At 50.0% G+C, this 26,308-nt stretch overlaps 2 protein-coding genes across 6 annotated transcripts in view; both read left to right on the plus strand.

Annotated features, from left to right (window-relative positions):
* The window catches only part of Asic1 (acid sensing ion channel subunit 1), a 28,230-nt gene extending 17,610 nt beyond the window's left edge, over positions 1–10,620 (plus strand). Inside the window, exons 1-10 of one of the 5 annotated variants that reach the window (XM_051189886.1) lie at positions 3,061–3,833; positions 5,620–5,770; positions 6,374–6,501; positions 7,028–7,181; positions 7,510–7,566; positions 7,953–8,106; positions 8,515–8,606; positions 9,081–9,160; positions 9,239–9,356; positions 9,477–10,620. In XM_051189886.1, coding sequence (XP_051045843.1) covers positions 3,174–3,833; positions 5,620–5,770; positions 6,374–6,501; positions 7,028–7,181; positions 7,510–7,566; positions 7,953–8,106; positions 8,515–8,606; positions 9,081–9,160; positions 9,239–9,356; positions 9,477–9,565 — 1,683 coding nt within the window. In that variant the 5' untranslated portion in view covers positions 3,061–3,173 and the 3' untranslated portion in view covers positions 9,566–10,620. Of the gene's footprint in view, positions 1–3,060; positions 3,834–5,619; positions 5,771–6,373; positions 6,502–7,027; positions 7,182–7,509; positions 7,567–7,952; positions 8,107–8,514; positions 8,607–9,080; positions 9,161–9,238; positions 9,357–9,476 lie in introns of those variants that run through there. The other 4 variants (XM_051189884.1, XM_051189885.1, XM_051189887.1 and 1 more) reach the window with 4 other exon arrangements.
* Positions 10,621–12,273: 1,653 nt separating this feature from the next.
* Positions 12,274–23,475, plus strand: Smarcd1 (SWI/SNF related, matrix associated, actin dependent regulator of chromatin, subfamily d, member 1). Its single transcript, XM_051189889.1, has 13 exons — positions 12,274–12,658; positions 13,271–13,458; positions 13,733–13,775; positions 13,874–13,996; positions 14,442–14,564; positions 15,527–15,643; positions 16,810–16,911; positions 17,167–17,328; positions 17,410–17,507; positions 18,632–18,767; positions 20,447–20,569; positions 21,541–21,642; positions 21,763–23,475. Exons 1-13 carry the CDS (start codon positions 12,482–12,484, stop codon positions 21,814–21,816), a joined length of 1,548 nt encoding a protein of 515 aa, XP_051045846.1. The 5' UTR covers positions 12,274–12,481; the 3' UTR covers positions 21,817–23,475.
* Positions 23,476–26,308: the final 2,833 nt, after the last annotated feature.

Here is a 26,308-nt window from a genome sequence, read left to right on the forward strand (position 1 = left end):
CATGTACTACCACTGCCAGATCATACCTAGCACTTATGTGGGGTTTTGTTGTGCACCACATCTGTCTGTCTGTCTATCTATCTATCTATCTATCTATCATCTGTCTATCTAGTTTGTATGCTCTGGTGTGTCAGCAAGTTCCTTTCCTGCCCTATCTTGACAGTCCACTTTTCTTTCTTCTTCTTCTTCTTTTTTTTTTTTTTTTTTTTTTTTTTTTTTTTTTTTTTTGAGACAGGCTTTCTCTGTAGCTTTGAAACCTGTCCTGGAATTTGATCTGTAGATCAGGCTGGTCTCGAACTCACAGAGATCCACCTGCCTCTGCCTCTGCCTCCCAAGTTCTGGGACTAAAGGCGTGTGCCACCACCGCCATGCAGTGCCAGTCCATTTTTATGTGTTTAGCCTTTTCTCACTTCTTTTTCCTTGATGTAGCCTGTACCTTAATCATTCCCTCTCAGGATGTGGACTGCCTCACATCTGCAATGCCTGGGTAGAGACTGGACCCTTCTGTCTGAGCCCTGGGCAGTCACTGTGCCCTGTGGAGTCAGGGAAGACTTCTTGTTGTAGGAATGTAATAATAGGGTATTGAAAAAGAAGTGGGGAGCTGGGCGTAGTGGCCATAAACCCAACTGCTTGGGAGGAGAGACAGAAAGACAGAAGAGCCCAGGAGTTCAGGGACAGCAATGCAGGGAGAGCTATCCTTAGGATGATCAGAGGGCTGGGACTGGAGAGCTGGCTCGGCAGTGGAGAGCACAGCGGCTCCTCTAGAGGACACCTGGTCCATCCCCAGCACCCACACAGTGGCTCTCCACCAGCTTCTGGTGGTCTGTGACTTCAGTTCCAGGGGATCTGACACCCTCTTCTGACCTTAGTGTTGTACACACTGTGGTGCATAGTCACACAGGCAGGCAAAACACCCATCGACATTAAATAAATAATAAATAGATAGATCAGAGAGACCAGACATGGTGGTGTACCTTTAATCTCAGCACTTGGGAGGCAGAGGCAGTTGGAGCTCTGTGAGCTCAAGGCCAGCCTGTTCTACATAGTGAGACCATGTTGAAAATAACAACAATAACAGTAATATAATAATGATGATGATATCATCAGAGCCAGCAAGATGACTCAGCAGGTAAAAGCACAGAGCCTGATGGCTGGAGTCTGATTCTGAGTGTGGAAAACGAAAACCAATCCAGGAAAGTTGTCTTCTGACCACCAGACTCCCAACCTCACACACACGGTAATAATAAAAAAGATGAGAAAAAATGAGTAGAAGCTAACCAAAAGTCCTGGGGACGTGGGTGAGCCTAGCGTGTCTGTGAGGCTTCTGGTAGCTGGATGCTGGATTGGGGGGCAGTATCAGAAATGAGGGGCTTTCTGTTATATGGGTCCATCTTAGGGGATTAGCTTTCTGGGAAGCACTGAGGAGTTTTAAGCAGGGAATTGGGCAAGGTCACGTGACATGAACTGTAGATAGGGACAGGGGAGGCTGAGAGGCCAGTTGCTGCCTGTCGCCCAGAGGGAAGAACAAATAGAACTGAGGTGTGTCTAGTGGCAGTGGAAGGCTGGAGAGGGGCCAGACCCCAAGGATTTTCTTCTGGGGCTTCATGTCCCAGCAGCGAAACTGAGACCCAAAGCTGCCCAGCAGCGAGCTCTTCTAGAACCCAGCACCCTGCCTCTCATCCCAACACATCCCAGGGTCTTTCCTGCACATGGAATAGTGTTGGAGTGGGGCTAGGCCTTAGAAACCCTAAGGAATGGGAAGGCCCAGGTGGACTTGTTCAGCCTCAAACTACTCCTGGAATTACTGAGAAAGAGTTAATCTGTTTTGTCTGCTTCCCTCCCTTCCCTCTCCTAGGTCACCTTCTTGGCCCTAGAGACCTAGCTGGTGGCTCAAGTTCCTCAACCAGTGGCCCTGGGCAATCAGGGCACAGAGAGGTCAGGAGTCCAGGGGTAGAGAATGGGACACAGACCTGAGAGAGCTGCAGGACTCAGGGGTCTGATGCTAGGGTTTGGGGGGAGCTCTCAGGCTGGCTCCTAACACTTCTCCTGCCCCAGAACCTTCTGTCTGCACAATAGCCACAAACTTCTCACACCCCCCCTTCTAAACTGGCTAGTTTTTTTAGGGTGTGTGTGTGTGTGTGTGTGTGTGTGTGTGTGTGTGTGTGGTGGAGGGTAGGGCAAGCTGTAGAAGGGTTAGAAGTTTCTGTCAGCAAGCTTTTCAGCTTCAAGAATCCCTCCCCCAATGCTGGGAACTGGTCAGAATTGAGTCTGTGGTCAGTGAGAAATTGCTGCTAATGGAACCTGGGCCACCCCACAAACCACAAAAAAGGGTGGGGGAGGGAATGAGACCTAAGTGTGGTGAGCTTGTGGGAAGGATGTGGGCCTAAAATAGAGTTGTAGGTCAAGGGAGAAAGGGAGTAAGGGACTAGCTGGAGGGGACTTATGGGTCAAGGGAGTGAGTGACTGCAGAGACACAGAGGCTGGGGAGGAATATAAACTGGAAAGTAAGTATCAAAGGAATAATTAGAGAGACCGGAGGGTAGGCTGGGGGATGCAGGGTCAAGGAAACAATAGGAATGATGATGGATGGGTGGAGAGGAATCAGAGATTTTCGTAGTGCCTATGCACTATGCACAGAGGGCCTGAGGCTTGGATATCCCAGAAGAAAATCTAGAGAAGAGTGAGGAAGAATAAGGCAGAAGGCAAAATTGGGATGCTGAGACTGATGGACGTGCCCAGGAGCTGTTGGAGGAAAGAGTGAGCATGTATGACCTGTAAGAGGGCAGCAACTGAGGTCATCCTGAGGAAAGGACTGCATTGGATGTCACCTCACCAAACTTTCCCAGGGACTTCACTTTGCTAAAAACCTTCCTCCACACTGGAACCAGTGCCAGGCAAAGGTCTTCAGCTCCCCTCCTCCCCTGCAGGCCTTCCTCCCCACTGCCATCAATTATTCATCGGCACAGACACTGTCCTCCCTCCCTCCCTCCCTGGCAGGGCAGTCTGGTCCTCCTCCCTGTGCCTGCCCCAGCTCAGCCACACTGCCACAGAGGCGCTGGTGAGGAAGGACAAACAGCTGGGCCTGGCCAAAGGGCTCCTTAGCTGGCCCTGCTGGACCACACCACAAGTCCCATCTGCTTCCTGCCGGCACCTTCCTCCTGTCCCTGGAGAAGATGCCCATCCAGATCTTTTGTTCTGTGTCATTCTCCTCTGGAGAGGAGGCTCCAGGACCCATGGGAGATATCTGGGATCCTCACCACCACCGGCAGCAGCAGGACAGCTCAGAAGAGGAAGAGGAAGAGGAAGAGAAGGAAAACGAGGCACTAAAGAGGGAGCCTGATGAGGGGGACTCACCTAGGGACTTGGTGGCCTTCGCCAACAGCTGTACCCTCCATGGTGCCAGCCATGTCTTTGTGGAAGGGGGCCCAGGGCCAAGGCAGGCCCTGTGGGCAGTGGCTTTTGTCATAGCACTGGGTGCCTTTCTGTGCCAGGTAGGGGACCGAGTTGCTTATTACCTCAGCTACCCGCACGTGACTTTGCTAGATGAAGTGGCCACCACAGAGCTGGTCTTCCCGGCGGTCACACTCTGTAACACCAACGCTGTGCGGTTGTCCCAGCTCAGCTACCCTGACCTGCTCTACCTGGCCCCCATGCTAGGGCTGGATGAAAGCGATGATCCTGGGGTGCCCCTTGCTCCACCTGGGCCAGAGGCCTTCTCTGGGGAGCCCTTTAATCTCCATCGTTTCTACAATCGCTCCTGCCACCGGCTGGAGGACATGCTGCTCTATTGTTCCTACTGTGGGGGTCCCTGTGGCCCCCATAACTTCTCAGTGGTGAGTAGGGCCCATGCTTAGCACAATACCCCAAAAGTATATGGCATGGCTTTCTCTGGCCATCAGCTCCTGGGGCAAGGGCTGGAAAATGCTGAAACCTGCCTGACCTGGACCAGAGCTTACCTGGGATCCCAGAGTCTGGAGCTGGACTAAGAGCCCCAGGTTCACAGCTCTTCCTGGTTGTGTCTTGAAACATGTCCCCATCGTAATTAGCTGCTGTTCTGTTGCCTGGATTAGTCTCTAGTCTCATCTGCTCTTTCCCCAGACTTCTTCATGGTGCAGCACAGTCCTGGGGCTTTGCTTTAGCTATGAACTCAGCCTCTGATCGGGGGTGGGGTGGGAGCTATGTTCTGGCCAGCTCTGGAGTGATGGTGGGAGGTCACCTCATCTCTAGAGGTGCAGAAAGGGTCACAGATGGAGGGGATAGCCCCCACCTTCATCCTCAACACTTTGTCAGCAGGGACACAGCAGGGACTTCATTGTATCCTTACTTTGTCTTCTGTGTCCTTCCCCATTGGGAGTTGACCCCCTACCAGCTCTGTGAGAGAGAGAGAGAGAGAGAGAGAGATGTGAGTGTGTGAGAGTATTGTGCGTATGTGTGTGTGTGTGTGTGTGTGTGTGTGCGTGTGTGTGTGTGTGTGTGTGTGTGTGTGATCCATCTGTTTGGAAAGTTGGGAACCCTCTAAACCAAAGCTCATGCTCCCAGCTCTGATTAAGTGGCCAGGACTTTCTTCCTGAAGGAAGCCATCATTAGAAATTGTCACCTTTCTCTTTAGTCTCCCCACCCAGAGGTGGAGGGACTTCCTAATTAGGAGCCACCTGCCATCCACCATCTTTCCAGTTTGACCTGCAGTTCTGCCTGGCCCCTCTGGTCCCTGCAGATTTCAGATGCCTGGCCTTTCTCCACATCACCCCTCTATGTCCTACCATGTAGGAACACGTGGGTGTTATCTCCGTCCCTGAAATGATTGTGACCTGGTGGTTTTGGCCACTGGGCTTCGGGAGGGCAGAAGATACAGGACCTAACAAGGAAGGTATCTGCTTTGAGGCCCTCAGAGCTTGAGAACACCCCAACATGCTATGCCTTGGTACTCAGTCCTGAGTCCTGGGGGAGGAGGTGATATGCCAAGTAAGTTTGGTTCTTGGCACGGCATCTGTGTCTGCTTTCAGGTTCTAGTGATAAGGGAACAAAGAAAAAGGTGGCCATGAGAGGCTGATAGCAGAAAGAAACTAAAGGGCTTAGCTTTGAGGGGCTTAGATATGGAGGAGGGTCTTGGGAGAGGACTTCTAGCTCAGGTTGAAATCCCAAAGCGAAGATCTAAAGATCTACTTCAGAGGGCCTCAGAGGTTATAGGATCATGGTGATGGAGATGTGTATGTAGGGTCCTAGCAAGAAAAAGATTGTCTCTTGATAGTTCAGTTGAAAAGACTTTAACAAAGGGGCTGTCTGCAAAGCTGTGTGGAAGATGAAGGAAGCCATGGGACCAAATCCTTATCACTTCTAGGCTGAAGGTGCACAAAGGGAGTCCTGGAAGGGCTACGATCATGGAGGGTCTAAGCCATTGCCAGTGTCACAGACAGGCCAGGAGAGGGGACCAGAGCCCCCTCTCTGTCTCTCTCTGTCCCTGTCTGTCTCTGTCTCTCTCTGCCCCTGTCTCTCTCTATCTCTCTTTCTCTGTCCCTCTCTCTCTCTCTCTCTGCCTGCATTTGATCCCCTGTATTTCCCACTGGTTAAGCCCACCAGAAGCCTATCTGGACTCTCAAGCTCTGTGCTGCCTTCCACCAGGTCTTCACACGGTATGGGAAGTGTTACACATTCAACTCAGGCCAAGATGGGCGGCCACGGCTGAAGACCATGAAAGGCGGGACTGGCAATGGCCTGGAGATCATGCTGGATATCCAGCAAGATGAATATCTGCCTGTGTGGGGAGAGACTGGTATGTTACCCTGCTCAGGAGCCCCATCCACGGACCCTAGACTCAACTGGGGCCCCACTGTGTGCCCCTGATGCCAGGCTCAGACCCTTCCCCTTTCTCCCAAGATCACTCCATGTCTGTCTTTGCTTCCATGTGACTTCCACACTCTCCATTTCCTGGCTCCCCCTTCCTGGTTCAGTCACTCTCCAAGGTAACCAGCATCCTCTTCCATCAGTGGCCACCACTCACTCTATAAATATCTCCCTCTCTTCTTGGGCTGCCTGCTTGTCTGGTCTCAGGGGACTTAGGGGCAGAGAGATGGGGAGAGAGAAAGGGATGAGGAGAAATGGAGTGGCTGAGACAGTGGCACTCCAGAAGAAATAATCTGAAACACCAAGATACATCATAGACATCAGGTAAGAAAAGATATATGTAGGATGCAGAGGTCACTGGAGCACTACAGAGCTGCTAACATAGGAAGCTAGAAGTGTGCTAGAACCCCAGAGCCTCCTCACCAAGTCCCAGTTGAGACTGCTTATTATCAGGGGAGTTATGATGCCCCAGGCTCTGAAGATGATCAGATACTTGGAAACCCTCCCGACTCACACATCTTTATCTTTACAGACGAGACATCCTTCGAAGCAGGTATCAAAGTGCAGATCCATAGCCAGGATGAACCTCCTTTCATCGACCAGCTGGGCTTTGGCGTGGCCCCAGGCTTTCAGACCTTTGTGTCTTGCCAGGAGCAGAGGGTGAGGGGCTGCAGAAAGCTGCTTCTGGGGTTGTATGCTGAGGAGTCAAGATGGGGTTCTGGGGAACTGGGAAGATGGCTCAATGGGTAGTGTTTATTATACAAGCATGAGGACCTCAACTGAGATTCGTAACACCTGTGTAAAAATCAGGCAGTACATACCTGTAACCCAAGTCTGGGCTGGGGTGTGCAAACACAGGTGGATCCTTGGGGCTAGCTGGCCAGTAAGGCCCAGGTTCAGTAAGAGATCCTGCCTTTCAAACAATACACAGAAAGAAATCCAATATCTACTTCTACTTCTGAGCTATGCATGGGGGGCAGTCATACTCACGTGCAAAACACACACACACACACACACACACACACACACGGGGGGGGGGTGACCGAGAATGGAAGAAATACTTCATAGACTAAGACCTTTAGAGGTGCAGGGATACAACTCCTGAGTTCTGTATCTTGCCAGAGAAGTCCACTAGGTGAGTTGGGGGAGAAGTCCCCACACTTCCCCAGCTCGCCGGCTCTCCCAGCAGCTCATCTACCTGCCCTCACCCTGGGGCACCTGCAATGCTGTTACCATGGACTCGGACTTCTTCGACTCCTACAGCATCACCGCCTGCCGCATTGATTGTGAGACACGCTACCTGGTGGAAAATTGCAACTGCCGTATGGTACACATGCCAGGTCAGGCCCCAAGATTCCAAGCACAGTCCTGGAACCTCAGGCTGCACTGCCCCTCACCTGTATTGGTCCAGCTGTATTGGCCTCCCTACCCCTGGTCCCAGATCACTCTGTTTTCTTATCTTTCTGGCTCCTATCTCTCAGTCCCTGCCTATATCTACAGAAAGGGATAGAAGGGTCTAGAAGGGGTGGAACTGTGAGAGTAGGTCACTTCCAGTGTACTAGGGATGACTACTCCTACTGCCCCATCTTCCAGCTTCCTCCTTATACAGTACTATGCCATCACAAGACCCCTTTAATCTCTCCCTGTCCCACCTTCTCTCCTTTGTAGGGGATGCCCCATACTGCACTCCAGAGCAGTACAAGGAGTGTGCAGATCCTGCCCTGGGTAAGCACCTGACCTGGGGCACTTAGAGGGAGGGAAGAAAGTACTGCCTGCCTCATGCACAGGGGACTAAGATCAAGGCTGAACCTCTGCATTAGGCTGTGCGTCCACCAGCAGCAGTCTCTAAATGCTGAGAACTGTACCATCAAAGGTCCTGTGGAGAATTAGTAAGGGTCTCTTGGGAGGGGCCTTCACCCTCTTTCAGCCTGAGAGTTGGTCCTTGAGAACCCTGAGGGAATGACTCATGAGAGAGAGGCTGGGTGAAGATGAGCTAAAGTTAGACACAGGGCTGAGGCGAAGGAGAAGGGACCCTAGGGATCCTTTGGGCAGGGCCAGTGTGTCCATGTTGAGAAGGTCCTGGCAACTGGTGCCTCCTCACACGGGCACAGACTTCCTAGTGGAGAAAGACCAGGAATACTGCGTGTGTGAAATGCCCTGCAACCTGACACGTTATGGCAAGGAGCTGTCCATGGTCAAGATCCCCAGCAAAGCCTCAGCCAAGTACCTGGCCAAGAAGTTCAACAAATCTGAGCAGTACATAGGGTAAGGACTTACCTGTGCAGGGCAGGCCCTTGTGCAAGGACTGGAGAGGGTATGAGTGACTTTTAACGGGAGTCTCACAGGCACAAGGGAGTGGAGAGAATTTACAGAAAGTCCAAGAGGCAACCAACGAGTGCGGGTTGTATGTGGGGAGATCAAACTGGAATAAGTAATGCAAGCCCTCTTCCCCCCATCTTCTAGCTCCATCTTCCTTGCTCTAACTGGAGTTACCTCCCAGTTACCAGCATGCAATGTGTCTTTTCATACATGCCATTTAATTGAATCCTCACAGCACCTCTAGAAGGCAGGATCTCCTTTAGGAGTATGGAAACAAACATGCTAAGATTACATGTCTGGTAAGGGGCAGAGACATGACTTGAACCTAGCTCTCCTCCTCTCACTCCTGCATAGGGAGAACATCCTGGTGCTGGACATTTTCTTTGAAGTCCTCAACTATGAGACCATCGAGCAGAAAAAGGCCTATGAGATCGCAGGGCTCTTGGGTGAGCTTGTGAATGGCACCTATGGCTGGGACATGACATGGCCCCCTTCTACCCAGTGATTAGTGCTCCCGGTGCATCCCATCCTCAGGGGTCTTTCCCTGAGCCCTCCCTCTAGTGTGGCATGACATGGAGGAAGGGCAGGGCCGTCTCTCAGGACAAAGTGGAAAAGACAAGCTAGTAGGTCAGAGGAAGGGGCTGAAGGACAGAGCAGAAACTTTCACATGTCCTTGAAAGTGGACTGGATGCTAAGCAAGTAGTGCATTATAAAGACTTCATTCTCTCTCTGAATAATAACTACTCATTTTGGAAAAGTAGGAAAATACAGAAAAGCATAAAGAATAAAAACACTGATCCTTCTGTATCAAGGTGTTGATCTCTGCAAACATGGCTGGCCTTCCCCAGTCCCATTGAGCCTCATTGCCCCTCTGCCCTTGGTGCCCTGAGCCCACTAACCTCTCCAACCTGACCCTGCAGGTGACATCGGGGGCCAGATGGGGTTGTTCATCGGGGCCAGCATCCTCACAGTGCTTGAACTCTTTGACTATGCCTATGAGGTAAGGGGGGGCTGGGCTGGGCAGGGCTACTCGGGGTTGGGAGTTCCAGTCCACCCAAGCTGCCCCTACCTCTCCCAGGTCATTAAGCACCGATTGTGTAGACGAGGGAAATGCCAGAAGGAGGCCAAGAGGAGCAGTGCAGATAAGGGCGTAGCACTCAGCCTGGATGACGTCAAAAGACACGTGAGGGAGCAAGGCACGGGGCACCCTCTGGCCTGCCCCTTCCCCCAAAGCCTCACAACAATCCTGTCTCCATGCTACCTTTTTACCTGCAGCCTTCTCTGTAACCTGTCCCTGTCTTGTTTCCCTCCGCTAGAATCCCTGCGAGAGCCTCCGGGGCCATCCTGCCGGGATGACATACGCTGCCAACATCCTACCTCACCATCCCGCTCGAGGCACATTTGAGGACTTTACCTGCTAAGCCCCCGCAGGCCAATGTACCAAAGGCCTAGGTGGGGAGGGCTAGGAGAACAAGGGGCCCCCAACTGCCCCCGTCAGCCCCGAGGACTCGACTGCTCTCTTGTGCAGTGGTTCCCTCTTGCCTGGTGAGAAAGGAGACTTCACCATGGTCCTCTCCCTGCCTCTGCCCCATCTTTTTATTTTAACAAAATTAAACTAATATAAAAAGAGAGAAAGAGAGAGATCCAGCCAGGACCTCAGGCTGCCCCTCTCTGCTCCATGCTGCCTCCCCTAGCTCCAAGCCTGAATTCTGTCTGTCTGGCTGTCTGTCATCTGAGTGTCCACCTACATTCTGCTGCCACCAGTCACCAAAGCCCCCTCCTAGTGAGGGGTGGAGGGGATCTCTAGGGTCTGAAATTTGACCCCAAACCAGAGAATGTACCATAAGGGAGAGGGCTCGTGAGGGGGCTTCCCTAGCCTTAAGAGACTCTCTCAGCCCATGACTCCCCACAAGCCCAAGTCTCCAGGTAAGAACTAAATGCCCTCAATCACACGGAATCACTAGGGGGTAGAGGATCTTGTGAAGAACTAGACACAGAACTCCATGTGGCCCTGGTGCTGTCGGCCACATCCCAATATCTGTTAGTCACCTCCACCCCAAAGCTGCTGGAGAAAAGTCCTAAGAGGCAGCCTTCCTCTCTATCCCTTATGATACCTGGCTGGCAATTAGCTTCCAGCTCGGGGAGAGGGTACCGGGGCCTGACCTCCCTGGCTTCTCTCTCAGGGGCCTTTGCAGAGGGCCACATCCATAAATTTTCTTATGGACCGCTCCTCTTCCCCGCCTTCATTTGCTTCTCTTGACAACCTCATCTGCATTTTCTATTTCTATATGATACAGACTCTATATTGCTATATCTCTGTATATACTTCCCTCCAACCCTGTTTGTCTCCAGCGCTCCTTCTCGTCTCTGAGAATCATCCTCCCCACCCAAGTGTTCCCTTTTGTTTCTACCCATTCCCTGTCTCTGAATGCCTTTGCCTGTATAAAGAGTTGGACTCCCCCCTGGTGTCTGTACTGTGTACACACATCCCTTCGAGAAGCACAAGGAGACGACACGCGCATTGTAACCTTCGCACTGTCTCGGTGGCGACATAAAGGAAGCTGTGAATTACAAGCTCTGCCTCTTTCTGGCCTCACCCTTGGCCCCCACAACCGGGGCACCCTCTGCCCTCCCCACAGCCTTAACATACCCTCTTCCTTGTCCCACCTATCTATCCCAATGTCCTTTGCCTGGCTGACCATGGCCTCCCTGGGGGAAGGGACTGCCGAGGAGGTAGTGCTTATCCAGGAAGGGAGCTATGCTAGACACTAAGCCAAGAGCGTTAGAGACAGAGGAGGCTGGGGATTGGTGACTCTTGCAGCTGGGGCAGTGGGTACCCACAGACAGAAGCTGAGGTCCTCATTCAGGGGCCTTTCTCTTCTCTGGGTGTCCAGTGTCCCTTCCTCACTTTGATATCCAGGCCACCACTTGTATGTTCTGGTGAGGCAGGGTTTGGTCATGTGAGGAAAGAGATAGGCCTAGAGGAGGAGTTGAGGGCTCTGCTGTTGTGTGTCCCTACCTTAAGGGACCACAAGTTGAGTTAGAGGCCCTCCCCACCCCTACCAGGCACTCTTCCCAGGCCAGAGCCCCAATCCCTTTCCAGGACTTCTCTGCCCGCACTGTCTCTTGGGCTCTAATCCCCAAACAGGACTTGAGGGCAGATCACCTATGTGCGTTGGACTGGAGCCAGAGAGCGAGGCTATAGCATCTCTGAGAATTCTTGGTTCCCTAGAGTTCTGTAAACAGCAGACCTCCCCAGAAGGAAGCAGGGGCATGAGAAGTGTGCACCACCGGCTGGGGGACGGCAGGCGGGGCTCTGGGTGACGCATGCCTCTGGTCTAATAAACTGGGTTTCAACCATCTCCTCTCCAGTGTTGTTCTTTTTGGTTGAAGAGTTTATAGGTATTACCATTAGAATATAGGTATTACCCTTGAGGGCCATGTTGACTAGAGTAAGGAATTTGAGTGGTGGCTACACCTGTAATTCCAGGGAGATGGAAGCAACGATCTTTCATTACAGAGTGAGTTTACTACAAGGTTGGGCTAAATGAGACCCTACATATTTGATCAGGTAAACACTGATCCTCCTAGAAAAGGGCAGGTTCAGGATAGTTTGGATCACTGGGCAGTGAACGAGCAAGGTAATGAACGGCAACAGATTTCCAGGAGACTTTGGAGAGGATTCAGGTCAAAATTCATTAATATCTGAAGGCAATGGTCTGAGACGAAGGGTGAAGTTCCCGCATCGGATTGAGCCATTATCTGTGAAATGAGAACCGGCTACCAGCCAAAAAACCAGAATCCAGGATGGCTTTTCTTTTAACTTAATGGTTTGTTTTTGCCAAGAAATTTCCCTCCTTTGAGTTCAGTTTTTTCGTTTGTAAAACGAATAAACGGCGTGTTTCTCTCTTTAATACCCGGAGTCCGAGCAGTAGGAGAATAGAAAGCAAAGCAAACAGAATGCTTTGGGGAGGTAAAAGCACTATGCTGAGAAGCCACAGTCTTCAGCCTGCGGGGTGCGCTAGTCTCTTTCCAACGCCTTGTCGTCCTCCTCCCGCTTGGAGGCGCCCGCTCCCGTCACCTCTCTATCCGCACATCGCTTCTCTATGGTGCCCCTCCTGGACCGCGAAGGCGGGAGGGAGTGGTCAGCACGCCTTTTCCGCTAGTTGCCCCCTCTAGCCCGTAGTCTCGCTGCCCCGAGCCGTCCGTGCCCGCCGGCGGGCCGGACCCACAAACAGCCCAGGCGCTCGGGGGGCGCGCGGGGGGCGGGGGGAGTTCCGGTTCCGGTTCTTTGTGCAGCTGCAGCGGCGGCTCCGGGAAGATGGCGGCCCGGGCGGGTTTCCAGTCTGTGGCTCCGAGCGGCGGCGCCGGAGCCTCGGGAGGGGCAGGCGTGGCGGCTGCTCTGGGCCCAGGCGGAACTCCCGGGCCTCCCGTGCGAATGGGCCCGGCGCCGGGTCAAGGGCTGTACCGCTCCCCGATGCCCGGGGCGGCCTATCCGGTGAGTGGGGCAGGAGGAGGGGCGCGTGGGCCGGGGGCGGGGCCGAGCGAAGGCGGAGGACTGACAGGGGTGAGGGAGAAGTGGGAGGGACTCCCTTGGGAGGGACTCGGGTCCTGGATGGAGGTGGGGGGAAGCAATACGGAGGAAGAGCGGGGTGGGGGGGAGGAGGTTAGCATCCTCACCTGCTCCCAGCGGCATTGTTTGCTTTTGAGGAGTGAGTGTGGAACCAGGGTGGGTGAAGAGGGCCCGGGATGGGCAGCTCAGTGTCCAGAGGAACACCCAAGTTAGAGCTGCACATTGAGAAGATAGCTAGCTGAGTAAAGTAAATGTAGGACTAGAGATGTCTGGTGAGTCAGATCCAACATAGATCAGAAAATTTGAGTCTAATCTGGTTTTAGACCCTATATTCTATGAAACCACTACCAGGCCTGAAGAAGGTCCAGTTACCAAATTTCAAAGAGGCAGAAAGAAGGCTGTGTGATTGGCCTCCACCCTACCTTTCCCACGCCTGTCCTTGCTCGGTTCCAAAAATTCAGGCTTCCATCACTTTTCATTTCTTGGTGGGACTGTAAAGGAAAGGTATGACATCTTGGGGTCCTCTCCCTTCTGTAGAGACCAGGTATGCTGCCAGGCAGTCGGATGGCACCTCAGGGACCTTCCATGGGACCTCCTGGCTATGGGGGGAACCCTTCAGTCCGACCTGGCTTGGCCCAGTCAGGGATGGACCAGTCCCGCAAGAGACCTGCGCCTCAACAGATCCAGCAGGTCCAGCAGCAGGCGGTCCAAAATCGAAATCACAAGTAAGACGAACCCCTGGGTGAAGGAAGGAAGCCACTTGGAGGAGGCCTGTGAGGATGCAGGTGGTGGGAGTACTGAACCAGGAAATGGTGCTATATCACCAAACGGTGCTGCCCAGTCAAGGCTTCCTGGGGTCCTGGTGGAGGTGGAGAGGGAGTTGTCGATGGTGATGGGACAGTCGTTTTACAGGCCTTAGTGCTATCAACGAAGGTGCTGACAGTTTAGCTCATGTCTGACAGTTCATCCCGCCCTGATAACTGTATATATTCCAAACAGTGCAAAGAAAAAGAAGATGGCTGACAAAATCCTACCTCAAAGGGTGAGTGCAGGCTCTAGAGGTCTTCTTCAAGATGTAGTGGCTGAGAAAAAGTACAAGTGATCAGCTCTAGGGTCCAATCATATCTTTCTGTTCCTAAGATTCGGGAATTGGTACCAGAATCACAGGCCTATATGGATCTCCTGGCTTTTGAAAGGAAACTGGACCAGACTATTATGAGGAAACGGCTAGATATCCAGGAGGCCTTGAAACGTCCCATCAAGGTAACACAGGAAAGCACTAGGCATTGGGTCAAGGGAGGAAATAGGAACCTTCTCCATGCTTAGGATGAAAAATCAAAAAGCACAGCACAGCTCTCCTTGGCATTTAAATTGTATCTTTCCCTTCCGCCTACAAACAGGAATTACATTAGGAGTATAAGTGTAGAACAGCTGGCAGGGAAAGGGGCGGGGGAACTTTTGATGTCTCTTGCACCAGAAATATACCCTGTCCTTGTTTTTGCTGTAACTACTTGCTACCTTGGGGACCTGCCACTCTGTATGATTTTCTCTACCTGGTGTCCCAGCATATTTATTTATGCTCAGGCTCAGGGCCTGTATTCTTCTAAGTGGAGTATTTATCCACCTGTCATAAGCCAGCCTAGAAAACCTTTGTCTTTAACATCATACTACTGAAGCCCCATCATCAATCTGTTTCTGCCTTCCTCAGCAAAAACGGAAGCTGCGAATTTTCATCTCTAACACTTTCAATCCGGCTAAGTCAGATGCAGAGGACGGGGAAGGGACAGTGGCTTCCTGGGAGCTCCGGGTAGAAGGACGGCTCCTGGAGGATGTGAGTTGAAGGTCCTCTGTGTTGATGTTGTGTTCAGGGCAGGAGCTCTTGTTGATGAGCAATGTTGTGTGGTCAGCAGGAAGCCTGACTGGTGCTCATAGTTCCTGCTGGGAGCTTCCGGAAGCAGGGGGGTTGGGTGGGGGAAAGACCCTGTATTCCCTGCACACAAAGACAATGGTCCTTTGTATCTGCTCCCACAGCCTCACTGGTATCAAATGGAAACCATTATTGTCCTAGGATCTGAGTGGATGTTTACTCTGTCTGGTGATGCTAGCCTTTGGATTTAGCAGCATCTGCAGATTATTTCAGTAGTCCCTCATCCCCACCTCCTGAGTATATGCTTAGCATTTGAGGCCATGTTCCCTGAGGTTATCTCTGTTTTCCCATGGAGATAGCACAGTTTTAAGTATGATAGAAGTCTCCAAAGGCTTGGCTCTTTGTTGCTCCAAGGGGAATATCAGCTCAGTGAGAGCCCCACACTTCCCACCCAGCAGCTCCTTGGGGAGGCTCGCTTTTCACTCATCCCCTGCTCTCTGGCGCTATTTTTAACCGCGTGCAGGTGAGATCGTTTGAATGTATTTTTGCAAGAGAATCAGTATCTCCTGTGCGTAGGTCCAGTCTGTCTGCTGTCATGTCTTTGTTCTGCTACTTTTGCCTGTGATTCATTCATTCATTCATTCATTCATTCCCCCTCTGCAGTGGGGTTTTTCTCTGTTCAAGTGTGCTTTGTTATGTTAACCTGTTTGGCTTAACCTGCTCTCCACAGTGGTAAGTTAGAGGTCCTGTCCTTATTACAGTGCTGCTGCTACCATGGCTGACTTAATGGCCAGCCACCTTGCCATATTCAGAAGATATTTTTGAGGTTTTTCCCCATTGGGGTTAGAAATTCCTTTTTAAAGAACTTTGTCTTGGGGACTTCTTTCTGGCCTCTTCTAACATGACACCTTCCATCTCTTTTCTAGTCAGCCTTGTCCAAATACGATGCTACCAAGCAAAAGAGAAAGTTCTCTTCCTTTTTTAAGTCCTTGGTGATCGAACTGGACAAAGACCTCTATGGGCCAGACAACCACCTGGTAGAAGTGAGTCGTTCTGCCTTCCAGGCTTTAATCATATTGGGGGTGATGGCCAAACTTGAACATCTAGGGAAAGAGGGAGGAATAAAAGAAAGGATTAGCCTAGGTGTGCATTTCCACCTTTGCAGTTTGCATATTGACCTCTAGGTGGCGCTAGCTGTACTTAGTTGGGACACAAGAACTCTTGCAATCTGACTTGACCCACCTGACCACTGCCCCCAGAGAAAATTCCGATGGAGTCCTCTTACACTTCGGCTATCTCTGCATCTTGCTTATAAGTATTGGTGGGCTGTAGTTCCTGACACGTTGTGTTTTCCTGATAGCTGTTGCTGTAGTTAGTGGGTGGACTAATAGAGTACTAGTGTTTGTCTAGGGTCCTTTACATTTATATTTCTAATAGCCAGAGATCCATTATAACACCTGGTTGTACAGTGTTTGGAGACTGTTACCAACAGTGTTTGGGACACAAACCCAGAATAGTCTAGTGTTCCGTGTGAACTTAACCTGCCCATTTCTTTACCACTGTAGCTGCAGCCCCTTAACCTCAACCACTAAGAGACATGGGAAGGGCTCTGCCATCTAAAAAGGGAAGTAAGTCGTAGAGTCGATAGAAATCTGTAAAGATGCTTGACTTTGTAGCAGTAGAGTATCGTGGCTAAGACATACCAGAGCTTGGCTCCTTATGTATTGACATCAGTGGATTGCTTCCTCCTCCCAGGTAGCACTTTCCTCATTTTAAGAGGGGTTTAATCACACCTGCTTTCAGTGGATGTTTGGGAATTAAATGGTCATCCAGGTAAATGTCATTCATATATATACATACATACATACATACATGTATGTATGTATACACACACACACACATACCTACCTACATTCATGTAGGTATGCATTTTGAAGCTGCCTTAGGTTTCTGTTCCATGTATATTATCTATTTATTGGTAAACTTATCTCTGGAAATTGAAGCCATTTTTAATGCAGTCATCACAAACAGTTAGAACTAACAGGTTCTGCTTACACAGACAGTAACTTCGTCTTACAGATGCCTCATGCTATTGTGTTCCCCAGTAGCCTCCGTAGGCAAAGTTGAATGTTGAGTCATTACAGAAGCTCTTCCCTCCCACCCCAGCTCTTCCTCTGGAAGAGCACCCCTGACATCTTCCTCTCTGTAGTGGCACAGGACCGCCACTACCCAGGAGACCGATGGCTTCCAGGTGAAGCGACCAGGAGATGTGAATGTGCGGTGTACTGTCCTGCTGATGCTGGATTACCAGGTATTTGGAGTTCACAGCCACATCTAATGAGAGTTTGCTCATCTAGGATCTAAGTGTGCTCGTGAGTGCTTTGCCACTATAGTGCACTAAGAAAGAACCGTTTTTCTTTGTCATCTGAGTTCTTTCTGTAACTTTACTACCCAGACTTACTAGTATTTGTTAGATTGAATGTGTCACCATACTAAACACCCCAAAGTGCATATGGAACCAGCTTATTAGCTTCACCTAGGTTCTATACTCTTTGGTTCTCTGCAGCCTCCCCAGTTTAAATTAGACCCTCGCCTGGCTCGGCTCTTGGGCATCCATACTCAGACACGTCCCGTGATCATCCAAGCACTGTGGCAATATATTAAAACACATAAGCTGCAGGACCCTCATGAGCGAGAATTTGTTATCTGTGACAAGTACCTCCAGCAGGTATGTAAAGGAAGGGCACATTCTATTGTGAGGGTCTAGTTGCATTGAAAGTACCAATCAGGTGCTACCTCTGTCTCACAGATCTTTGAATCTCAACGGATGAAGTTTTCAGAGATTCCTCAGCGGCTCCATGCCTTGCTTATGCCACCAGAACCCATCATTATTAATCATGTCATCAGGTGAGCCTTCATCTGAGACGATGTGGTGGCTGGAGCCACCTTGGACCAGCTTAAACAACCTGTTGTCAGACTGCCGGGGGTCTTGTTCGACATAGTTGCTATTTAGATTTAAATTACATAAGCTTATATCAAAAGTGGGAGTGATATGAACTTCTGCTTGCCTGTTGTTCATTAACCTTTGCAGATATATGCCCTGCAGATTACTGTGTCTTGTGTGGTTGCACTGTTTTCTCCTTGGTTAATGCTGGAATATTAGTGGCTAGAAATCAGCCAGCGCCGTCATAGTAGGGCCCGATCCCCCTTGGAGACTTGATTACCAGCTTGTCATTGTGGGAGGAATTAGCGACTATCATTTTAGGAAGGATGGGGCCTCCAGATGGTGTTTTTTTGTTTTTTTCTTTCTTTCTTTTTTTCTTAATTTGGACGTTGGAGAGCTAGGTATCTCTAGACAGCAGCATGCCCTGTCATTAAGTATCAGCTCCTTGCCTTTTTTGCCTTGTTCCATGCTACGTAGTATGTAGTATGTGCTTCCTTAGTCTGTAAACCCCTCAACCTGTAGTCACTCTACAGCCTGTGTTTGTACATTGTGTCTACACTGGCTGTCCAGACTGGATCTGTATGTAGACCAGTCTGGCCTTGAGCTCAGAGATCTGCTACCACCCTCCACCCCTAATTCTGGGATTAAAGGCATGCATCGCCACTGTCCAGTTTGAATTCCTGTTTTTAAACTTTTCACAAAATATCTTTGGTGATATTTGAATTTTACCAGTGACTTTATAAAAACCAAACTGAGACAAGCAAGGTGCCTCAACAGGTTAAAGGTGCTGACTGTCTGGCCTGATGACCTGGCATCAGTTTCTTGAACCCATGTGATAGAGAGAGAGAACTTACTCCCACAGATTGTCCTCTCACCTACATAATAAGTAAATAGAATAAAACCCCAATTTAGTGACTTACAGTTAGTATATTTAAAGTGCAGACATTTGGAGATGCATACTTCATACAGCTCTCAGAGGAGGATGTAGAGCATCTTCCTTTTCCCTTTATCCCTGGACCATATTTCTGACCTTTGGCAAGCAGGTCTCAAAAAAGCTCTTTACTAGACCCTGCTATTTTCTCTCCAGTGTTGACCCAAATGATCAGAAAAAGACAGCTTGTTATGACATTGATGTGGAAGTGGATGACACTTTGAAGACCCAGATGAATTCTTTCCTGCTGTCTACAGCCAGCCAGCAGGAGATTGCTACTCTAGACAACAAGGTAGGGGTCTCTGTTCCATCCCTTAGTCATGGTTTCTAGCTGCCTTTTGGTTCTTGATTTTAACTAAAAATATATTGATATCCAGAACCATCTATGTCAGGCTTTCACTGTGTTAAATGCATGAATGCATTTAATTTTGACCATGTTGTGTTTTAGCATTTTGAGTCAGTCTCTTCCTTGTAGGCTAGGGTGGCCTCAAATTCATGGTGATACTCCTATGTCATGTTCCATAGTGCTGGGTTACAGATAGGAGCCACTGTGCCCAGTTTGGGCAATACCTTTTAGTGTCATTGAGCCTCAGTTTCTGGTCTCTGAAATGAAGACTATGTATGATCCTGCTTTTATATGGTTGCTCTTGTATGAAACAAGATTATGTTTTTAAAGATTTGAGCTTATACCCGGCATATGACTTCCTCTGTTGTTCATGCTGCCACCATCATTACCATTAACCCTGTAGGCATAGTCCCTGCAGGCAAAGCCAAAGTGCTCTTTGTAAACACCGTAGATAACTTAGGGGCTTCCCTGGGAATAGACATCTCAGTTAAACTTTGAAGGATGGAATGGAAGTTAATAGATGAGGGGGGGGGAGCAAAATGGTGTTTGGGGTGTGGAAGGCAGAGGACAATCCAGAGAATAGGGTAAGGATTGTAGGAATCCAAAGAGGAGAATGAGCCTGGTGTGTTCCCAGAAATACAAGCAAAGCCAGGCATGGTGGTTCATTCTATAACCCTGGCACTTAGAGGCAGAAGCAGGAAGCACCACAAATTCAGGGCCAGTCTTGTGTATATAATGAGCTCCAGGCCAGCTAGGAGTGCAGACTTCCTCAGAACCAGCAAATCAGAAGTGCAGAGCTCTCCCATGTCATGTGTCATGCTTGACCATGACATGATGTACCTGCTGGGTGCGATGTTCAGGGAGAGGAAGCTACAAGAGAACCTGGTCAGACAGCTTTGGTGTGGAGAGAACTTGTGTATGCCTCCTGCAGATGAGACAAGGAGCCTGGTAGAAGCCTTCACCATGGAGGTACTAATGCTGTTCCTGTTGGTGGATAGGTGGAGAGGGTTAAGAGGGGCAGCTCTGGAGCAAGTCTAGTTTGGAGGTGAGACTAATAGTCTGTCAGGTTCCACAGTAAAGGCTCAGACAGGGAGGGTAGAGTTAGGATTTGAAAGTCAAAATGAAATGAAGGGATGTACCCTCTGTTTGGCTGGGGTTAAGAGAGAAGACATGGCTTGGGTGGAGAGTAGTCTCCACTAAGATTGGAGAGGAGGAATTAGGGGAAGCATAACCAGTTTTATTTGGGAGATTTCCCTTTAGGGTGTCTTGAGATGCCAAGAAAGCATGTGGATTTGTTGGAACATGGCAAACAGACTCTGGACTGCAGTGACTAAGTAGTCACAGTTTGTAGTGGTGCATATTGAATTGAATAGAAGAACAACTTCCCTTAGCTGGGATAGAGAAGCAAACACAGGACTTTCTGAAAGAAAGCCAAGGGTGAGGGCACCTGGTGGACTCGGCAGCAGGCCCTGCACCTGGGGTGGGAGCAGCTGTGGCAATGTCAGCCTTGGTCTGCCTTTAGCTTGGAGTTTCCCTGGCTTAAAAATGGACCATTCTGGACTTTGTTATATAAAATTAAATAAAAAATACTCAAAAAAAAAAAAAATGGACCATTCTCCTTTCAGATCCATGAGACAATAGAAACTATCAACCAGCTGAAGACCCAACGAGAGTTCATGCTGAGCTTTGCCCGAGACCCTCAGGGTTTTATCAATGATTGGCTTCAGTCCCAGTGCCGGGACCTCAAGGTAAAGAGCCTAGGAAGGATCCAGAGAGAATCCAAGAGAGCAGCAAGGCTTGAAGAGCTGAGGGACCACATTCTTTTAGCACATCCCAGGGTTCATTTTACAGTTGAGAAAGGAAATCAAGGCAGAACCATCGGGCCTATAGTTAATACTTCTAAGTATTGTCACTTGACTCCAGGCTCTTGGGCTAGAGCTGAAAATGTGGTCTGTGCTCTCCCACATATGTGTTCCATTTGGAAAAAATAGGCTACTGTGGCTAAAAGAAATAGTGAACCATGGGCAAACTAACTGGGATTAGTAAGATTGTTGAGAAGAAAGAATAGTAGGTGCATGAAGACTCTCTGGGGAGAGCATGGAGAATGGAGTTGAAAATGCTTCCCAAAAAAGAGCATCATCATCGTCATCTCAGGCAGGGAGGTGTGCCCAGGCAGCAGCCAAGGGGTCTGTCTTGTGACTCCTCTGACCAATGCACTTTTAAGTAGAGGATCACCAGAAAGGACCTGCACCTGGCGGTAACTCTGTGGCAGTCTGGGCCATTGTCTTTGTCTGCTGGAGGTTTTAAAGAAGCCTGACCCAGACTTGGTAGCTTAAGCAATGGGAATTTGTGTCCCAATGGTGGAGACTGGAAGCCCAGAAGGAAAGCATCAACAGAGCTGTTCTGTGGTCTCAGCTAGCTTCTGGGAACCACAGGTATCCTTCAGTTTAGGCTTGAGACATTCTCCATATGTCTTCATTGTGTCTGTCTGTCTCTACATTTCCCTTCTTTATAAGGACACCAGTTATACTTACTGCATTAGGGCCAATCCCAATGAGCTCACCTTAACTTGACCCTATTTTCCATATCAGGTCACATTCACAGATACTGGGGAATTAGAATTTCAGCATCTTTGAGGCAGGTGGCAAGGGACACGATTCAACTGAGAGCAGATGTGGAAGCAGGAATCACATTTGTTCTCTCCTTCCCCTTCTCTCAGACTATGACTGATGTGGTGGGTAACCCAGAAGAGGAACGCCGTGCTGAGTTCTACTTCCAGCCTTGGGCTCAAGAGGCTGTGTGCCGATACTTCTACTCCAAGGTTGGTGCTGTGCCTGGGGCACCCTAGAGAGATGAGGAAGACAGGAGTCTGTACCTTCGAATGGGGGCCAGGGGTATTAGGTTTTCAACATCTCAAGCTCCACTCCTGTTTTCTCTTCAGGTGCAGCAGAGGCGGCAAGAGTTAGAACAAGCCCTGGGAATCCGGAATACATAGGGCCTCTTCCGCCCCCACTGGCTGCACCAATTCTGTTGGGGCCCTGTGCTGCCTGCCTCAATGTACCTGTGCTGGTTTTGCTTGAGGCATTCCAGGAGATGCTGTTGGTTCAAGGACAGCATCACGATGAAGAGGGTGTCACATTTCTATTTCACAGGCACCTATTGTCCTCTTCACCCCAGCCTTCCCCCTCAGCTTCTCCCCACAAAGTTCCCATGTGCCTCTACCTCCCTATCCCATCCCTGGTCTACATAGGACCTCTAGATAGTGTTAGAGAACCCATAGTGGTAATCAATGCTCTGAAATGACTGGGGCCTCTTGAGGCCAGGTGGTCTTCAGGGAGACCAGCTACACTGATCTTGCCCTTACGAGGAGACCCAGACGTTGGGAGCTGTCCCCTCCTCTGAGACTCAGGCCTAGGGCACTCTGTGAGCTAGTTGACCTTAAACCATCCTGGTGACTCACCTTCCTCCCTTCCCTCCACAGGTTGGAGCAAACTTTCCCTTTCCTCTTTGCCCTCTGGCACTAAAGGAGCCCAGGCTCTTGGGCTTCACTGAGCCCCAGGTCGGTCCCTGCTCTTTGGACTGACCTGCTGTCTCAGTGCTGTCTGACCCCTTAGTGGGTCCATGTCAGTATTGGAGTGTGTTTTGAAGTGTTGCTCTCTCCTGCACACTCCCATAACCGCCCGCCTGCCCACCCGCCCGATACATACAGGATTTCCTAACCCATGGCATTTGGGAGGGGGATCTTGCCTTTCTCTGTTAGAGCCCCAGGGACCAAAGCTGGGGTGCTGTCCTTCCCTTCCCAGTGGAGGCTGTTCCTTCCTGCTGTTGGAGGAGTGGCTTCTTCATTCACTCCATCCTGTCCCCTCCCTTAAATGGAGAAACAGGCCTAAAATCAAACGGGTATAGCCCTAGGCCATCCCTGTCTTCCTGTCCCATGTCTGCTCAGTTGAAATCCAATGGTGGTTTCTAGGGCACTGAGGAGTGAAAGCGCCTAGGGCTGGAGAATAGGTCTGAAATGGGTTTGTGACTCCCCACCCCCTGCCCTCAAAGCTTCAGACCCCTCAGGTAGCAGCAGGAAGGTGGTACCCTGACCCCTTGGAACGGCATCTTTGTATCTTTCCAGGGGAGCCTCAGGTTCTTCCAGGTTTTTCTGCCTGGAGTTAGCATATCCCAGGCTCAGCTCGCAGACAACACTGCAGGGTGGGAGACAGCTGGGCACAGGGGGATTCCGTTGAGCATGGGCTCTGAACTCACAGAACTGACAAAGCCCCTGCTTCCCCACCCCACCTCAGGCTCCTGCGAGCAGTGTTCCTGTCCCCTTTCCCTGCCTGTTCTGTACTGGGGGCAGCAGTGTTCTCCCCGTCTCCCCCTGCCCTCTACCCCTCCCTCGGAAGGTTCTCACTACAGTGACACTGGACGACCCTGGGGCAGCTGAGCCCCAGCCTGGCTCCTGGCTGGGAGCGTCATGAGGAAACTCAGCACTCCTGCAGTGTCCCTGTTGATGACTTTATTAACTGAATTGTGGGTTTTTTGTTTGCTTGTTTGTTTTTTTTTTTGTTTTGTTTTGTTTTGTTTTGTTTTTCATGGACCAAATTTTTTTTGTATTGTCTCCTTATTGATGTCACCCAGTTTTAATAAAAGACTCTTCTGAAGAGTGGGCCTGCTGCAGTGTCTGTCTGTCTGTCTGTCTGTGAGCCTACTGCAGTCTGTGGGTTTGCTGCTGTAAGACCATCTTCCCTGCCCAGTACCCTCTTATTTGACGGGCGTTTATTGAGTGCTTGATAGGTGTCATTTGTGCCAGGCTCTGAGGAAATTAGTCTCCCCTGGGGACTCTGGGGTCTTACTTTAGGGACTTGTGACCTCCATATCCAAGCAAGCTATGCTCTTGGGATAGTTGCACCCATCTCGATCCATCAAAAATAGACAAGCAGTGGCACTGCTGGCTTGTCCCTTGTCCTTGAAATCTCTAGGTCACTTGATGGCTGGAACAACCTGTCCTTGGTGTCTGTGGCCCCTTCGTGTTGATGAAACCAGTCTCTAATGTCCCCAAGGCACATGTCCATGCCGCTGTTGCCAAGGCCCTGGTGACAGCAGGGGTTTGTATTTTTCTGTACAAAACCACCAATTTACTGATCTCATACTTAAATGAGGTTCCACTCAGATACCAGGGTTTTCTTTGAGTTGTATTCTTGTGATAGGGGGCTCTCTGTATGTCACCAAGGTTGATCTTAAACTCATATTCTCCACCTGCCCCAGCCTCCCAAATGGAGATTGCAGGGCATTACAATGCCCAGGGTAAGAAGTCTGTTCTTAAACCCAGTGTGGAATGCCTACTTTATCCTTGTGTTGAGTAAGAGGACTGCCTGGAAGCTGCTCAGGAATCTTAATTCCCCTTAGAAAAAGTATGACATGCCTGAGGTTCTGCCTGCTTCCACCTGGTGGCTCACTCCTGTGCCTTTGTCTAGGAAGAGGCATGGAACAGTGAGTGCTGCTGTATTCTGAAGTCACAGTTACAAATCTTAGCCATGGATGCAGTGTAGCAGCAGCACACCCCTTTAATCCCAGCACTTGGGAGGCAGAGGCAGGAGGATCTCTATGAGAAAGGCCTGCCAAGAATATATAGGCCCTGTGTCACAAAAATAAAGTCATATCCATTAAGTAGATGGATGGAAATGTGCCTGCATTGTCTGTCTGTCCACACTCTAGAACAAACTGGTTCCTCAGAGTTGAGAAGGGGAAAAGGGGGTAAATAACTTGGGATAGAGAAATGGGATGTCAAGGGCATCGAAATGGTATCCATTCTCACCCAGGCTAATTGCATATGTAATGAGTGACTGATTGAGTCATGAATTTCAAGCAGGTACTCTACAGCTTGCTCTTGGAGAAGCTTTGGTGATGCAGACAACTTCTGTAATGAGTACCCTTGTTATTCCCGTGCAAATGGCCACATGCTTTGTTTCTTTACACTAATAGGATTGGAGGAGCAAAAAGATGGGAGTATTTAAGCAAAAACAAGGCATTCATCTCATGCATGAATGCCCATTCTTTAGGCTTCCTATCATATGTGCCAGGGACAGGAACATCCTTTCTCTTCTACCACTCATAATCAGGCTCCCAGCTGGCAGCCTGGCACTGGTGCCTTCATCTCAGTGCCAGGGTGATAAAGGAGTGGTCTGTGGGAGGCTAGTTCTGCATTAGAGGAAAGTTAGATGAAAAGCAACTGATTCATGTTTGTTCTCATTATAGGGGCTGCCTGGCTCTGATAATATGGTGGGCTTTTTCTGTGGAATCTCCGGGCTGAGAAAAGACATGCTTCCAGTCTTGACCTCCTACCCACTTATTCTTACCACTGGTTACACCAAATCTCCCCTCTAACCTAGTGCTGATTACTGTTACTGGCCAGTGGCAGCCTGGGGGATAGCAACATGAGTGCTTACTGGTTTGCCAAGCCAGGAGGTCTGAGCATGAACATACAGTGGTGTTTGCCCTGTGGGTCAAGGTGCAGCACTGGAGGGTGAGGAGCCTGCCCTGCTTTCCAGAGTGGCTTGGAAACCCAAGCTCCTCCCCTTAGTCAAACAGATGGCCATGGATGTCACAGAGCCCAAACTGCTGGATGTGGGCTGACACCCCACCCCCAGAGTCACCCGTGGGCATCAGAGACCACAGAACTCCAAGAGACGCAGCCCCCCCTGAGTGTTAGACAGCGCTGCTCTAAGCCTGACTTCTCTTCACCTTTCTGGTCTCTGTAAACCAGCTATTTAGTTTAAGGGTCCCAGTGGGATAGGCAGAACCAGAGAGAGAGGAAAGTGAAGGCATCAGCAAACTTCTCTGGGACAGTGCATGTGCTGGCCACCACCTCTCTGCCCTTCCTGAAGCCTGAAAGAATTGTGGGCTACGTGGCAACAGAGGCCTACCTTTGACCTTCCTTGCCTTCCCTTTATAGACCTTCAAATGGGAAGTATCTGAGGTGAAGGGACTCATTGGGAGTTTCTGATATGAACTAAGATGACCTTGTTCTTTTTGGTTTTTCAAGACAGGGTTTCTTTGTGTAGCCCTGGCTGTCATGGAACTATATAGACCAGGCTGGCCTTGAATTCACATAAATCCACATGCCTCTGTCTCCCAAACACTCCCAACTTCTCCTGGGATATCTTATCCTTGGTCTGAGGATACCTCAAAGCAGTCTCTTACCTTGTAGTGGTATTCCCCCTAGAAGTGGGCTCACATTTCTTGACCCCATTACCCAGAGCCTGGGGGGGGGGTTACCACCATAAGAATGAATGTGTGAGAACAAAGTTGGAGCAGCTGAGGATGCGGGGGAGGTGTGTGCTAGCGTGCAATGAAGAGCCTGCCTTTGAAAACATCCCCCCACTTGTCACTAATGCTAGTTCCTTTCTTCCTTTTTTTTTTTTCTTTTTCCTTCCTTTCTTTTTTTGAGACAGGATCTCACTTTGTAGACCAGGTTGAACTTGAACTCTGCCTCCCAA

This window comes from Phodopus roborovskii, unplaced genomic scaffold (genome assembly GCF_943737965.1).
Source record: "Phodopus roborovskii unplaced genomic scaffold, PHOROB, whole genome shotgun sequence".
In the NCBI taxonomy this organism is placed as follows: domain Eukaryota; kingdom Metazoa; phylum Chordata; class Mammalia; order Rodentia; family Cricetidae; genus Phodopus; species Phodopus roborovskii.